This window comes from Sinohyriopsis cumingii, chromosome 9 (genome assembly GCF_028554795.1).
Source record: "Sinohyriopsis cumingii isolate HCF-2022 chromosome 9, ASM2855479v2, whole genome shotgun sequence".
In the NCBI taxonomy this organism is placed as follows: Eukaryota; Metazoa; Mollusca; class Bivalvia; order Unionida; family Unionidae; genus Sinohyriopsis; species Sinohyriopsis cumingii.
The window spans coordinates 100,496,757-100,514,264 of record NC_142969.1 but is presented as its reverse complement, the minus strand read 5'-3'; the positions used below and the strand labels follow the sequence as shown (position 1 = coordinate 100,514,264).

The window sequence follows — 17,508 nt, the reverse complement described above, 5'->3', positions numbered from 1 at the left end:
AGTTCATGCGGTATATCCGGGCGTGTTCAGCCCCAGTTTTTTAGTCCACGCTGCCAACACAGCAATTAAGTGACCCACCGATATGCGGCCGTGAGGTATTGAACGTACTCGCGGCGATTTCATCATCGCGGAAACCACCTCATGTGGTTGCAAACGAATACACTAGTGGGGTCGTAGAGGCCCGGCGGGTTAATTAAAAACACTGTGTTTTTTTACAATAATAATGATTGATATCTGGGGACGACCGGTTTTCGGCGCTGAAAGAATCCACGGAAACGCTCGCCACCGATGACATAAAAAAACTAATCGAGGATGAAATCGCTGATACGTTAAATCTAACCAGTGTTGACCCGGGCAAAATAGTTGTATTTCAAGACCGCCAGGGTAAATTAAAATCCAGTAATGTGTCGCTGGATGACGTTTTAACACGACAGTGTAATGCCGCCGAGAACACTATCGCGCTATATACCGGCGACGGACGACTTAAATCAGGTGAATCCATCTTGACGATAAATGGAAAAATAAATACACTGGGCGACAATTATATATCCATGTCGAATTCGTTAAAAAATTTCTATGATAAATTTAACGCGCAAGCAAATCAGTTCGAGGGGATACAAAAGTCTGTCACCGGTATACAACTTTTTACTGCTAGTTTTTTTGGGACCCCGACGGTGACTGAACCGAATCTTGTAGGGATAAAAAATAGTATTTTGGAGTTTACAACGCTGTCGGGCCAATTTACCTCGTTACGAAAAAATGTTAACAGGGTTGATGACGCCGTTGATAAATTCTTTGGTAGAAAAAATGTCAAACCGGATGAAATTACAATAACTATAAATGATATCACTGCATATGGACAGGAAATAGAAACAATCAAAACTGATGTTGCAACGAACAAAAGGAGTGTAGACGTGCATGAACGGGAAATAGAAATAATCGGCGCTAATGTTGCAACGATCATAAATAATGTAGACGCGCATAGACGAAGAATAGAAACAATCAAAACTGATGTTGCAACGATCATAAATAATGTAGACGCGCATACACAGGACATAGAAATAATCAAAACTGATATTGAAGCGAAAAAAAGGAGTGTAGACGCGCATACACAGGAAATAGGAACAATCAAAACTGATATTGAAGCGAACAAAAAAAATGTAGACGCGTATTGGCGGGGAATAGGAATAATCAAAACTGATGTTGCAGCGAACAAAAAAGGTATAGACGTGCATACATATGAAATAGGAACAATCAAACTTGATGTTGCAGCGAACAAAAAAAGTATGACCGAGAATACACAGGAAATAGAAACAATCAAAACTAATGTTGCAGCGATTAAGGGGAATATAGACGCGCATACACAGGAAATAGGAACAATCAGAGCTGATGTTACAGATATCAAAGACAGACTACAGGAAATGACAAAAATAAAAATCCCTCATGAGAACACCATCAACACAGTATACACGATTCGGCATGGATCATTTATCTGGACTCCTACACAGAATATAGTAAATATTACCGCAACTGTTAAGGGTATTTATCGATTGACACTGGTTTCAATGATGCAGTTTAATATATTATCGTCGAGTTCATCCGGGTTTAACAATACAATATCAACAATTATAGACAAGGACGCAACTGAACCGTTCACAATTTATGCCGTTGATAGAAATTTAACCAGGGCAAACATTACATGGTATGTGGAATTTGTAGTGGATCTAAGTAATTAAAAACACTAGCTCTTTTAAAATAAAAATGACCACCAAGGTAATTGAATCAGAGGTATCACCGACGTCACATCAATATCGATTCAATACCGTAAAAGAATTCTCCGCGAATTTGAAAACGCTTTCCGAACAATACCGTGTAAAAATAAAAAAATACCGTCGAAAAATAACTGCCATCGACGCGGTCGTGTACTCGGTGTCAGGTATAGTAGCCGGTACCGGTGTTATTTTATCCACGGTGACCATGATGGCCCCGATCGCTGTTCCAATCGCTATCTCCGCGGCGACAACAATTGCTGGAGTCGCCAACGCAATCACTAGAAAGATATCATCGTGTTCTCAGAAAAAACTCAACGAGTATACAGTAAAACATCAAATAGTATCCGACGCGTACTCGAAATTATCCGGGTTGATCTCGTTGGCGATAGGTAATTCGTTTATATCCGATGTTGAATTCTCCATGATGGTCCAGTTGTATGACTCCGCGATGTCAAAAATCGAGGATTTTCAACTGGAAGCTGGAAACCACGTCGCTGAAACCACTTCAATGGGCTCAAAACATTCTCCTGAAAACAAGCAGGTTGTTAATATTCGGTGTTGAAATTAAACACTAGAAACAGCGAATAATAATAATGTCGCTGAACCCCGAAGGGTTTCAATTACTTCAACGGATCGCGGAGAACACCACTCTGGTACAAACAAGTATGATATCGATAACATCAACGAAGCCAGAATTCAGTGTAAACTTCCCTTCTCCGATTCCAGTGAAGAAAATAGCGCTGGCAAAATTGCGAGTATATCACAGTTGGCCTAATATCCGAGCGGAAGCATTTAACGGACAACAACCTAATAACTCGCTGGTTTTTGCATGGACAAATAAACCCAATGGGACCCCAGACTGGAAGGAGGTTACAATACCAACTGGGTCATACCAAGTAGACCAAATCAATAAAGAATTTCAACGCAGGATAAAATCGATCACAGGAAAAGAATCAAAAATCGCTATTACGGTTCATGAACCAACGTTATCGTCGACGATTGAAATAAGCACACCGGGGTATATGGTTGATATTTATAACAGTTCAATAAGAACCATACTAGGTTGGCCCAAGAATCCACCTCATGAAAGTCCGCGGGAATTTCACACGAATGCGCAATCATATCATGAGATTAATCCCAGTTATCGAGATAATTTGTCTATTATGAAAAACACGTTATTCCCCAGTAGGTTTATGTTTCAAGACAGGAATACCATGCAATGGTATTTTCCGTATAAGGAAACTCCTGAATCGTTCGCCGTGGTCACAGTTAATTTAAATGATATCGATAGTTTTTTTATCGAGATTAATCGTAATTACCGATTGCAACTAGAACAACTACGGAAAACAAAAGCACAAAAACACGTTGAGGTGTTAAATCAACTTATATCAGACATGGAATATATCAATGAACGAATCGTTAAAATAATATCCAATAGCAGCGATGATAATAAACAAAAATTCCTAACCGAGTATAATATCACAGAAGCCGATTTACCCGATTTCAAGTTTCCAGGATACAACGCGCCAGAACTAAGAAAGTCTCTTAATGATTTTTTCGGTCCATCAACTATCCTCAGACACGATAACGGAGAGGGTGGTAGGCATATTGCCCCATACAACGTAAATATCGCATCGGTGATAGCAATCAATCTAGTGTGCGATGTTATCGAAGGGAGTTACCAGGTAGATACCAAGCAATCAAATCAAGCTCAACAGGGGTATATCCTTTATTCATTTTCACCAACAGCCCCTCCCGGATTCTTAATCGTTGAGAGCCCAATTAATCCGGTCTATATGCGATGCCATAATCGGTTTTTAACGAGAATTAATTTTAGACTTACCGATCAGTCAAATAACCTAATTGATCTACAAGAGGAGGAGTTAGTGATCACTCTGTTTGTAAGATCATTGTAAATAGCCCCTTAGCAGCGGGGGGGGGGGGGCAATGACATCGACGCGGTCGTCGCACTTTTTTACCGGACGCTGACGACACTGAGATCGACGCGCAGAAAGTATTAATTAAACCAAATGACGATTGGACGACCCCCCCCCGACGACGACGTCGTTTTTTTTTACCGGGCGCTGACGACACCGGATCCGCTGAGTGCAGAAAGTATTAATTAAACCAAATGACGATTGGACAAAATGTCCGATTCGCCCCCCCTGCTGCTTTACATGCCGGCTTTGTTTTGATCAACAACATGGGGAAGTGTTTGTTGCATTAAAAAAAAAATCGATAGTGACTTTGAAGGTTTCAGTGAGACTGATGTCATTAATGCCGAGGCTGTTTGGGAGAAATTCGTACAGACTCATGGTCCTGAGATGGGCGTTTCTCTTGATGATATGGAGGAGTGGATTTGTGCTGACAATGATTGCCCCACAGCTGAATACATGTCAGATGAAACAATAATTAATTCCATAACGAACAAATTTGCAGCAGAAGACGATTCTAACTGGAGTAACACAAGTGTTGAAAGTGATGCAGACACAGATGCTGCACCCCCCACCCCCCTGCACAGGAAGCAATCAAATATTTTGATATTGCCATAAGGTGGCTGGAGACCCAAAATGTTGACTACGTAAAGCTCATGCAGTTGAGAAATCTGAGGGATTTTGCTCGGCGGCAGAGAAACCAAGGAGTAACACACACAAAAAAATTAACTGATTTTTTTCAAAAAGTGAATTGATATTTGTCAAGCGTGGCACAAAAGGCAAGTATTAACTTGTTCTAATTTACTTTGTTTTAAATTTGTAGACCAATTAAATATGTTAGTACTGATTAACCCTTGTTTTTTTGTTTTCCATTTTACTTCTATCGCATTCAAATCTATCTATCTATCGTTCGATAGACACTGTTTCTCGAAAATAGTTGATCTTTTGTATATAAAAAAAACGTCTAATTTGGATCAAACAATAAAACTAGAATGTATCCAATTCAACATAAAAATTAGTGACGTAGTACACAATGTGTGAATTGGTACACATGTTAAGCGAATGGAAACCACGTGGAATAATGTTTTCGATGATCGCCTCAATATACTGTAATTTATCCTGAAATTAATGTTGCCCTATGAGGAACTAATAAAGTACACCATTATGAAGAGATATTTATTCACAGTTAATTTCAGCATGATTATAAAGTGAGTATTCAACAGTATAATCTGCCTACACCCCCCACCATTATTTTTCCTTTATGTCGTCAATCACTTTATTGGTTATGGGCTTATTTTATAGGTCCCTCGATAACTTGCACCTCACTTATAGTGCGGTCGATGTTTCTGGACCCCGATGTGCGTGAGTTATCGAGGGAGTGGTGTACTAACATATTTAAACAATTATTGACAGACCAACCCATATAGGATGAAGCGCTTTTCTGCTCTTTGCAGTTGCAGATCCTTTTTCATAAAATTTTCCTGGATGAGAACTTCAGTTGTAACAGAAGTCTGACACTCCCTTATAGCAATGCAAAGAAAAATTCACCAGGATTACTGGGGTTGTTAGATTTGTGTACTTATGCGATAAGCAATGCAAATTGCGAGTACCAGGTCACATTTCATCAACGACATAGTTTTATCTTGTCTTTCAGCAGATTAAAGACATAATGATTTTAATACTCACAATTTCTGAGAAAATAGGTAATTTTCATATTGATTTCATGCATGTATCGCTTGATCTAACAATGTTTAAAGTTTGCTAGGCCAACTGGTAAGTGGTTATGCTTTGCCACCACCATTTTGGCCTCTTGTGATGCTAGACTGGTTTTCATACCTTCCATGTAAGGGAAGATATGGATATTGAGCCGATTTTGAAAATAAAAGTCTACTAGATGAATCTAATCCAATGGGTGTTTGGATTGGCTTGGCATATATATATATCACTGGTCAACAGTGAAATCATTACTGACTTGAAAAGGCCCTAATCTGTAGTATTTTGGTGTGCTGAACACGAATATAACCGTGAAAAATTTGTATTGGCTCTCGTTTTGAAGATATTCATATACCTCATTTTCTATGTTTCACTGTGTAAATTTCTCCAGTAGGACTGCAGCAACATCCGGAATAATGATGTAACATTGCATAATACCATCATGCTCACATCATCCACAGTTGATTGCATCATTTTCTGATGCAATGCAATACTAATGCCATGCGGCTGCTGAAGTAAGTTGACGTCAGCAGTGTACTATACATGTGTAGGCCTATCATACTAATGCCAGGCGGCTGCTGAAGCTGACGTAAGCAGTGTACTATATAAAGCCCAATCAGATAGGTTCAGCATTTAAAATATTTTAGACGTTGTGCGAGACAGTTCAAGCTACTGTTACATAAAACTTATTATTTTATCCATTTACGTACAATAAAGAACAGTAATGCCTCGAAAGTGTGTTAATACCGCGGACAATTTTTGCTATATTTGTGGGGAAGTGACATTTGCCAACCAGAAGAAAAGTATCAATTCTCAAGTGAAGAAGGCATATCATCTTTACTTCGGATGCAAGGTTGGTGACCAAGACAAGCCTTGGGCTCCGCATATATGCTGTGCTACATGTACAACACAGCTTTCACAGTGGTTGAATTGCAAAAGGTCATCAATGCCGTTTGCAGTCCCAATGGTGTGGAGAGAGCCAAGCAACCACCTAAATGACTGTTACTTCTGCTTGGTTCCTCCTCTTTCCGGCGGAATAACGAAGCGAAAGAAGTCGAGAATAGTCTACCCAAACATTCCGTCTGCATTGAGACCAGTTCCACATGGTGAGGGACTTCCTATTCCAGAACCTCCAGCAGAATATTCTCTTGATTCATCTGACGAAGACAAAGGTGAGTCGACCTGTTCTTCTCCTGGTCCATCAGCATGCAGTGATCCAGATTTTCACTGTGGTGCATCATCAACCCCACACAGAATAACACAGGAAGAACTAAATGACCTGATTCGTGATTTGGACTTATCAAAGAACAAGGCAGAATTGCTAGGATCAAGACTCCAACAATGGAATCTTCTAGAAGAAGATGTCACAATTACTGCATATCGAAAGCGCCACCAGCAATTGGAGCCTTTCTTCAGAAAGGAAAGTAATCTGATATTCTGTTCCGATATTGAGGGCCTCATGAATGCTTTAAAAATCACTCATGACCCACAAGAATGGAGACTATTTGTGGACTCTTCGAAACTGAGTCTCAAGGCTGTGCTTTTGCACAATGGAAACATTCTTCCATCTATTCCAGTAGCGTATGCTGTCCACATGAAAGAGACATACGATAACTTAAGGCAGCTACTGAATTCCATTGAGTATAACAAGTACAGCTGGCACCTCTGTGGTGATTTGAAGGTAGTTGCCCTTTTAATGGGACTGCAGCAAGGATATACAAAATACATGTGTTTCTTATGCGAGTGGGATAGCCGAGCAAGGGAAATGCACTACATGAGGAAGGAATGGACTCACAGGCAGAATGTAGCCATTGGAGAGAAGAATATCCAACACCCAGCTCTGGTTGAGGCTCAGAAAATCTTGCTACCACCCCTTCACATCAAACTAGGTTTGATGAAGAACTTCGTGAAAGCCATTGACCGGACTTTGCTAGCATTCCGATACCTGCATGAAAAATTCCCTCGACTCAGTGAAGCAAAGATTAAAGAGGGAGTTTTTGTGGGTCCTCAGATTAGAGAGCTTTTCAAAGATGACTGGTTCAACAACTTGCTGGAAGGTGATGCGAAACAAGCATGGAATGCTTTTCGCCTAGTTTCTACAAACTTCCTCGGAAATGTTAGGGCAGAAAACTATAAGGAACTAGTAGAAGACATGTTGATGAAGTATAAGAAACTTGGCTGCAATATGTCTCTAAAGATTCACTTCCTTCATTCCCATTTGGATTTCTTTCCTAGCAACTGTGGTATTGTTAGTGATGAACACGGCGAACGTTTTCATCAAGATATCGCAACAATGGAACAAAGATACCAGGGAAAATGGTCCACTACAATGCTGGCTGACTACTGCTGGACACTCCTCAGAGATGCTCCCGAACAGCTGTACAAGAGACAGGCGAAGAAATCTAAGATGTAGTCAATGACTTGATTTTTTATAGGTAGGCTATTACAGTTGACCTTTTACTATTGGAATGCATTTCGTTATGTAAACATTAATTTCTTGCAGATTACAAAAAAACTAGAGCCAATTTTGCAATTTGACTGTCATATTCGTGTTCAGCACATAAAAATTGATAAGAATTGACTAATTTTATTTCAGTAACATGACTTTTGTAAAAATTTGTTGTCCAGTGTATTTATGGCAAGCAACTAAATGATCCATACTGCACCCTGCAAATATTCTGATTTCAGGTGTCAAGTGGTGGCAGAAAATTCCTGGGTTTTTCATGACTTTCAATCAATATTTGCAAAATTCAAGGACTTATCAGTCAGTACAAAATAATTTCTTCCGACTTTTTCCCCGATTTCCCGGTAGCGTGGGAACCCTGGTGTGTGATTATTTGTGTTTAGATGTGTGCATATGTCTGTCTTTGTGTGTACATGTGTGTGTGTGCTGATGATATATGATATTGCTAAGTCTGCCAGTTATTTTTGTCCGAAGGTGTACTAAATGCTTGAAAACATTTTTAAAAAATTTGTTCAAATATAAATATGTAGACATTTTCTACATGAGTAGGTAATTTATTTTCAATTGTACAACATCACTTATTTGGCTCACAAACACTGATTCCACATGAGACCCCCCCATGAAACACTTTTCATGTCTTGAAAAATCCTCAACATTGTATGGAAGATTGGGAGATATGTAGTGAACTCACTTCAATCTTCAATGATACAAACATGCTTTAAACAAGCTCTTAAAGGAATACAAGGAAACTATTGAATACAGACCTTGTTCAGAGTTGGTAGGAAAAGCTGACTGGAATCTCTTGGAGTCTTGATGTCCATTCTGGCAGCCAGCTGATACATTAAGGGCAACCACTTGTACGTCTGCAGTCCCAATAAACTGTTCTGAAAAAGACACCATACATGCAAGTCAAAAGTGAAAAATGCATTAATAACCTCATAGTTTACAATAATATCAAACAAGAACAATGCTTGAAGATGGAGCTGACATTCCCAAAGGTTACAAGTTTCTTACAAGATTTAACGATGTTCAAGTCAAAATCTATTACTATGAGCAAAAAAAAGTCTGTTTATTGACTGTCCCTAAAGTTTTCTGTAATTAGATTTGTGTTTGGAAAACACTGCATGATAAAAAGGACCAAAAATTTGTTTTTTTTAAAAAACAGAAAAAATTGCTATCATGACATAAAAATCTTATAAGGTCATTTACATTTGCATACAAACAATGAAACAAAACTTAATTGTTCTCAACTAAAATAATATTTGCTTTATCATGGTAACAAGGCTTCTGTCATAGTCTAACACCAACAAATTCAAAAATGTGTTGTAAACAAGAAAATGGCTGTTGTGGCCTGAAAAGCACATGTCATAATAATAAGTCTTTGGTGCAAACCCCATTTTGATATGACCATCCATTCAGGAGTGATAAGGCTTTCAAGATGTCTGCCTATTGGCAATATTAAATACCTGAATGTCACACTTTTCATTTAGGACCAACTGGAATATGGGATCAATGTATTTGTAAAGTTTCAAAGCAATCCTCAAAGTAGGTTAGGAGTAGCGATGACAAACTTGTGCTAATGGATGGGTGGAGCAATGGATATTGGATGATAGATTAAAGAATAGCCGATAAACTCTTTTTTGTCTATGACATCTGAACTAATAACAGTTAAAATGTTATTGATTTATGTATTATTAGTTCCGTATAAAATTGTTTATATGAATGCATGTAATGTTTTAATAAAACCCATTAATAAAAAACATATGTACAGTAATTATGGGCATTTTTTGTTCTTAAATCCAGCTGTATTTTGACCTTGAAAACTGGCCCTCTTGCCCAGATCTGTTCTTTGGTACAATTTGTCTTGAGCGTTTGCAGAAAGGATGGTCTATCAAGACATGTTTTACTGTATTTGAATTCAAATGACAAGCTGACTGTTATCTTTATTGTTTTCAAGTAATTTATGTAAACTTCACACTCTGACTGGCTATTAAGTTGACTCCACGCACAACAAACATGGTGATTTCCTAAATGACAAAACCCTTAGAAGTGATCAATGCTAGCATGGCAAGTTGATATCCTAAACGACAAGACCCTTAGAACTGATCAATGCTAGCAAGGCAAGTTGATATCCTAAAGGATAAGACCCTTAGAACTCATCAATGCTAGCAAGGCAAGTTGATATCCTAAATGATAAGACCCTTAGAACTATCAATGCTAGCAAGGCAAGTTGATATCCTAAATGATAAGACCCTTAGAACTGATCAATGCTAGCAAGGTAAGTTGATATCCTAAATGACAAGACCCTTAGAACTGATCAATGCTAGCAAGGCAAGTTGATATCCTAAACGACAAGACCCTTAGAACTGATCAATGCTGGCAAGGCAAGTTGATATCCTAAATGGCAAGACCCTTAGAATTGATCAATGCTTAGAGAAGGCAAGTTGATACCCTAAATGACAAGACACTTAGAACTGATCAATGCTAGCAAGGCAAGTTGATACCCTAAATGACAAGACACTTAGAACTGATCAATGTTAGCAAGGCAAGTTGATATCCTAAATGACAAGACCCTTAGAACTGATCAATGCTAGCAAGGCAAGTTGATACCCTAAATGACAAGACACTTAGAACTGATCAATGCTAGGAAGGCAAGTTGATATCCTAAATGATAAGACACTTAGAACTGATCAATGCTAGGAAGGCAAGTTGACATCCTAAATGATAAGATCGTTAGAACTCATCAATGCTAGGAAGGCAAGTTGATATCCTAAATGACAAGACACTCAGAACTCATCAATGCTAGGAAGGCAAGTTGAGATCCTAAATGACAAGACACTCAGAACTCATCAATGCTAGCAAGGCAAGTTGATATCTTCAATGACAAGACCCTTAGAAATGATCAATGCTAGTAAGGCAAGTTGATATCCTAAACGATAAGACCCTTAGAACTCATCAATGCTAGCTAGGCAAGTTGATATCTTAAATGATAAGACCCTTAGAACTGATCAATGCCAGCAAGGCAAGTTGATATCCTAAATGATAAGACCCTTAGAACTATCAATGCTAGCAAGGCAAGTTGATATCCTAAACGATAAGACCCTTAGAATTCATCAATGCTAGCAAGGCAAGTTGATATATCCTAAACGACCAGACCCTTAGAACTCATCAATGCTAGCAAGGCAAGTTGATATCCTAAACTACAAGACCCTTAGAATTTATCAATGCTAGCAAGGCAATGTCTTATGATAAACCTACATCCAATATTTCAATGATTATATGTGGTAAGTAAAATGGGAAAAAGTTTTTAAGTATACATCCAACATGTTTGCTCAAGTTCCAAGAAATTTCAAATTACCATACTTTTCATCATGTTACAAAGTGATGATGAAATTTAATTTGAAATCTTCAATGACCATCAAAATGGAATATTCTGCACTGAGGGCTGTTCCAGTAAAACATATATCCCCCCCAGGGTATGTTACTTCAAATAAACTTCTGTAGGAGGTTGTGTTTCAAACTATTTTCTGACAGTGGAAGGTTGGTTAGGAAAATCACTTTTGTTGTGGGTTGTGTTAACAAAATGAGAAATCGCTGGTGGGGTTGTCAGAAAAAATAAATAAACCGAATATATATTTAAAATCGCATCTAACCCCCTCCATGTGGTCTAACGTGAATAAAACACTGGGTCAGAAAATGATGTCAATACACGTGAGTGCACATAATTTGTATGAACTCGCGTACTTTTAAAGCAGTGATACATGTTCTGCAAATTATGTCAACATTGTGAATATTAAACATGTACTTTGTGCAGTATGCAATTTTTTTTATATAAAACTTGTAACTTTAAAAGTGCATTTCGCAATGTAATTTGAGCTGCCAGAAGCGGTTTCGCAGCTCTTGATGTGACATCCAGTGAGCTGGATACTTCGGTTCAAAATGAATGGAAATTAAACTAAATTTGATTGGTTCACTGGCCCTGGAACAAGCATTTTATGGTTGTTGTTATGGGGTTTAACGCCATTTTTCAGCACACGATAGGCTATGCATGGCAGCCAGTATTAATGGTGGAGGAAGAACACAGGAAAACCCCGGGAAGAAACCACTGACCCACAAGAAGCTACTGGCAAGCTTTCTCACATACCCACATTGGCCAAATCCTAGACTTGAACCCACGCAGACAGAGGTGAGATGGCAGTGATCTGTAACAGAAAGCGCTTTAGACCACTCGGGGCCCCCATTTTATGGTAGTTTTAAACTTATTTTCATCATGGAAGTTTTACAAATGCATGTTTCAAGTAAGGGCCACACAGCAAACCAAAATGGCTGAATCACAACAGGGTATGTCTTCAAATGATGTTTTCAGTTGACAAATACTGGCTGGTGATGATAATGAATTTCATGTATATTGGTCTGTTGGACATTGGGAAAATGTCACTGGAAATACCAGTGTGTGATTTTCAGCCCAAAATTGATGCTGAGTGCGAGTCCGATGTATGTGTTGGATGGACAATATGCCGGTTATATTTATTCAAGATACCCATGTCTGAACAAGCAGACTATGGGAATGTTGGACTTAAAACCCTAATACAGCATTATGGAAGAGAAAAATCTGGCATAAGAGGCAGCAAAGCACTGATTCAAGGAAGTCAATCTTTGGCAGAGTTCATGTTAGTGAAAACTCAGAGGTCTTGGAAATGCTTAATCATGTATATTTGGATGTCAATTTATTATTGGGGATGCAGAAAATCACTTAGGTGAGAGTCCTCCATACGCATGTAATAGGTGGGCAGAAAAATTCAAAGACTTGCCAGTCCTGCTTCAGCCACCTGTTTAGTGGGAAAATGTGTTGACCAATTAGCTGTGCTGATATTTACAATGACAGAATTTAGTGGCTGAAAGCCCCACCCTCATGTACATATCACCATTATAAGAGTACATCAAAAGAACATGCTGCAATAGCTGGGTGGCAGATAAAAGGCTTTGACTGGCAGCTGGGTGAGAAAATCTACTGATATTTACAGTGCTTGAATTTAGAGGCAGAAAGACCCAGAGATGAACATCTGGTCATTTATAACAGTACATCAAATAAACAACTTGAGCTTTCATTACTGTGTTCATTTCCGAATGCAACAGAATAAGCAGTGCACGTGACCTCAGAATCATGACATATTGAAAATTAGACTTGAATGAGTATTTTGGGGCTCAACGGCAAACTGACAAAGATTGTAATGAGATTCAGAAGAGTGCTAAAGTTGTTGGAACTGATAGTTTGGATGGGACAGTTACAAAGCCAAGTGTAAGAAAGTGTGATGCCTAGCCTAGTGCTTTGAATAAGACCTTCCTTGGATTGACAAAATTAAGACTCACTCTGATGGACAAACAAGAGCTATATTAAGTGTTTTAAAGAATGTAGGAATTAAACTCACTGGCAACCAATAGTTCTTATAATTTGCATAGTTTGCTATAAGGGGACTGCAACTTTTGCTGGTGGGACTCCTATTTTTACCAAAATGGAGTCCTGGACTCCTAGTTTTAAAATCCTAGCGAGACCTCTAGAAAACATTTCTTTCTGGAACAGAGATATCCAAGAGAGAATATCCATGGGGTCATACCTGTGAGATGTTGAAAATTGCACAACCATAAAGAACAGTAACTTGTTCAAGCCAGTTTTGCATATGCACTTCAGACAGCAGGTGCGTGGGTTCGAGTCTTGGATTCGGCCAATGTGGGTATGTGAGAAAGCTTGCCAGTAGCTTCTCGAGCGTCGGTGGTTCTTTCCAGGGATTTCCTGGGTTCTTCCTCCACCATTAATACTGGCTGCTATGTATCGTGTGCTGAAAAATGGCGTTAAACCCTACAACAACAACAGACAGCAGGCAATGAAAGGAGTTCACAGCACAGAATAATATTCATACACAGAGGAGGATCATATTAAATTCAGAAACAACAGATTAATGCTCATCGGGAACATCTTAGCACAGAATAACATTCATATACAGAGGAGGAGGATCATATTAAATTCAGAAACAATTAACAGATTAATGCTCATAGGGAACATCAGAGATTCCCCATACAAGATAATTAAGTGTGTGCAGATCTCTAGTTGGCAGAACCACCATGGCATCAAAAGAATAATGAGACAAACTTTCATATCACGCAGATGTATTACAAAATGAAGTACTTGCTCTCTATGTGCAAAAATGAAATGATATTAAACATAAGAGACTGACTGATCTGTGTAAACTCAAAGTAAGATGGATAAAGTTTGTCCTGTTTGTGTTCGGTTCTTCCTATTTATATTTTGATCATGGTGATATTTTCTGCAGACCTACTGGCACTTAGTTCCAAGCCATCATTTGGTATTTGTATTACAAACTGGATTACTATTATCTAGGACACAACACTCTGAAGCAGTGTCTTTAACTAATGATGAAACTGATGACAAATACTTGATGTCATTCTGATATATGGATTCTTTACTACACTACTAATCTGTTCATCCTGATTCTTTTTTACCCGCTCCTTTAGTTTTACTGGTACCAGGACTTTTAATAAAATTGTAACTTCTATTTTCTTGCAATCTTAATATTAGTAATCATGTATTATTGTCTAAAGGTAAAATGTGCTTAGTTTTGTTGTAAAATCTAAAACTATTAATTAGCAAGGGACTAAAGTAAAATGTGGGACAACTTCATGTGTGCAGAAATTATTACCATATTACAGTGTTGTTAGGAACAACAGAATAGTTGAACAAGATGTATTTTGCAAAGTTGAAGAACCAGCACTTGTTTTGTCACCACATATTCCATTTAAATAATAATATCATTATTTCTGCATATTCCTATCAATATTTTCCCAGTGGTATTAATTTTCTGATCTGATGTTTGTTTCTTGTGCAGTTTTTACACATCAAGAATTCTCACAGTATCATTAAAAAAAAACCAATGTAATCTGCACCAAATTGAGTTGTTTGAGAAGAAATTAATTTTTTAAACCCAAAAATCACTGAAGCTACGAGTTCTTGCATTAAAGTCTCACATTAAATAACATTTGAAGTAGCCATGATAGTAGTTTAGGATGCAACTGTACTAATTTCACCTTTGGTATATTCAAATCTTGAATTGATGGAGGAACATGGCTCCAAAATAAACACATCAATTTTAGAACCTGTTCATTGACTATGAATCAAGTATATAATCAGAGTCCAACTGAATTGCTAGAAATTTTTTAATTCTTTTGACATCGTAATTAGCTGTCAAATATGGAGTATGCCTATGGTGTTTCTGCCATCCCAACCAAGACCCCACCACAACCATGTGATCTTGCCCAATGACATCCCAGTAATAATCTCTATACAACAAGAGATGACATCTCTTTGAGTATTTTGATTTCAGTAGAGCCTTAACAGAGTGGAACAGTAAGAAAGAGTGACAGATGTTTAAGTGTTAGGGAGATATTTAACAATGGCTATTCCTCCCGCCACCACCCCCTCACTGGAGATCACACAAACACAAAACTTAAGAGTAAATCCTGAAATCCTGGCAGCATCCATGCAGGGGAGATAACTTGACTATTTTATTTGATTTTATTGGTCTCTGGTTATCCCATGGTATTTCTGTTACTTGAACATTATCTTACAGTGTGTCCAGTCAGCATGGTCGAAAAAGGCTTACAACCATTGAGAGTTGTTGGAGGACTCACTACAGATATGAAAGAATAAGAACCATACTATGAATCAGTGAAGATAAAATAGAGTATATGTGGGTTTGACTGTCCCTGATTGATTGATAATGAAAGTAAGATTTTAGTAAAAACAATCTTTTGAGAGCTTGTCCTACTTGTAACTGAAAAAGTGAGAGACATTGTTTTATTAACATAATTTCCATCCCTTTACAGACCCGAGTTTGGAAGACTTGTTACTGAATCAGCAGCTGACTCTCTGCTGCTGTATTGAAAGCACACATTTCAAACTTGTGTAGGTCCAGAAAATGGTGCAGCTGTTATGGTTTTCTTTTCACAAAAGCTTTTGTCATAGATGTGTCTACAGTGATACAAATATGATTATGAGCACTCAAAATTTTAAGTTATTGAATTTTAATATCATGGTGTTTGCATGGGTTTACAGTGGGAACTAAATTAGTACAGCGATTCCTGAATTCTTGAGTTTTGTGCAGAAACATGGAATCCAAGCAGAATACATCCAGAAATGTAGAGGTTTTCAATCTTGGATTAGTCTCCCTATTGCATTTGACATTGATGTGCATATTCACAGACAATTAGTATAGTAGTAGGAAAAGTGACAAATTTAGATACATATCATAAACAAGACAAACAGTATGGGGAGGTGACATAAGAACAGGCCAGAATGGAGAAGTATAATAAAAACAACAGTGAGTAGAAGTGTGCCTCTTTTTTGTGTGCAACATTATTTTTCAGCTTCAGTAAGAAATTACATCAAAGGGAAGACAATAAAGGGTGTACAGTTAACTAAACCAATGTGAATTCAGCTACTTAAAAGATGTATCAAATCGATTTTAACCTTCTGGTTATTTATATCTGTTCTGGTCTGTTTCTTTCCATTCCATCGGTATACACTGTACTTCTGCCTGAGAATTGTGAATAATTTTATTTATTGGTTTGTTGATTCTGGTTGTTGCTCAATTCAAATGTATCACTGAAAAACACTGATACATTCTCATACTTTGTTACAAATATTTATTACAGATGCATATCTCCAGATATCGGCAAATATAGCTTGAATAAGTTATAACAGTTCTAGTTGGAACAATGGACATTGTTAGAGAAACTTTGAGTGAGCTAAAATGTAAACTTTTTGGCAGTGTGTGATGCAGGATTGCTAAGATTTCTCCATCTCATATGTTCACCATGAAAAATCTATTTGTACAAACTGATGATGACTTTTTGGTAACTGTCAGAAAGGCATAATTGATGACATTCAAAGGTGTACAAAAATTACTAGAGTCAAAATTTATAAACTCATACAGCTGTGGCAAAAATGATGGACTAGTATCTTTAATGCTGTTGCCACAGGGGATCAGTTGGTTGATTTAGTTTGGTCTGTTTTTGTTGTGGGGTGGGTGGGGTGTTTAACAATATATTAGGTGGAGGAAGAACCCTGAAAGACCACCAACCCAAATTGGTTGATTTGTGACAAAAACTCTGAGATGTGCAAGTGATGTAAAAGCAAGCATATTAGTACACTTGGGCACATGGAGTCTCTGTTGATTTGATGTTTATCTCCAACAGCCAAAGTCATTTAGACATGAGATCTCAGGTTTCAGTAGATCATTATGGCCTTTACACCATTTTGAGATGAAGACTATATATGGCAGCCAGTTTTACTGCTGAAGAAAATCCAAGTACTTTTGAGACACCAAACCCCAGTTATGTAGTACCACTGACCTTCCACAAGTAACGGACAACATTCTCATTTACACATTGGAGGCAAGTAATCACATGACAAGCATCTTGTACCACTCGGCCATGAAAGCCCCTCAGATCTGTATCACAAGACAAGCATCTTATACCACTCTGCCATGAAAGTCCCTCAGGCCGTAGGTATAAGTCTCATATAAAAGACTAGAAGTGGGAGATAGAACCT

The 17,508-nt window shown here is 38.0% G+C and overlaps 1 protein-coding gene across 1 annotated transcript in view; it reads right to left on the bottom strand.

Annotated features, from left to right (window-relative positions):
• Nucleotides 1-17,508, bottom strand: part of LOC149792343 (serine-protein kinase ATM-like) — a 360,810-nt gene that overhangs the window by 66,418 nt on the left and 276,884 nt on the right. The window contains exon 48 of the mRNA XM_089970917.1: nucleotides 8,648-8,767. Within this exon, the coding sequence (XP_089827043.1) occupies nucleotides 8,648-8,767 (120 nt within the window). The remainder of the gene's footprint in view (nucleotides 1-8,647; nucleotides 8,768-17,508) is intronic.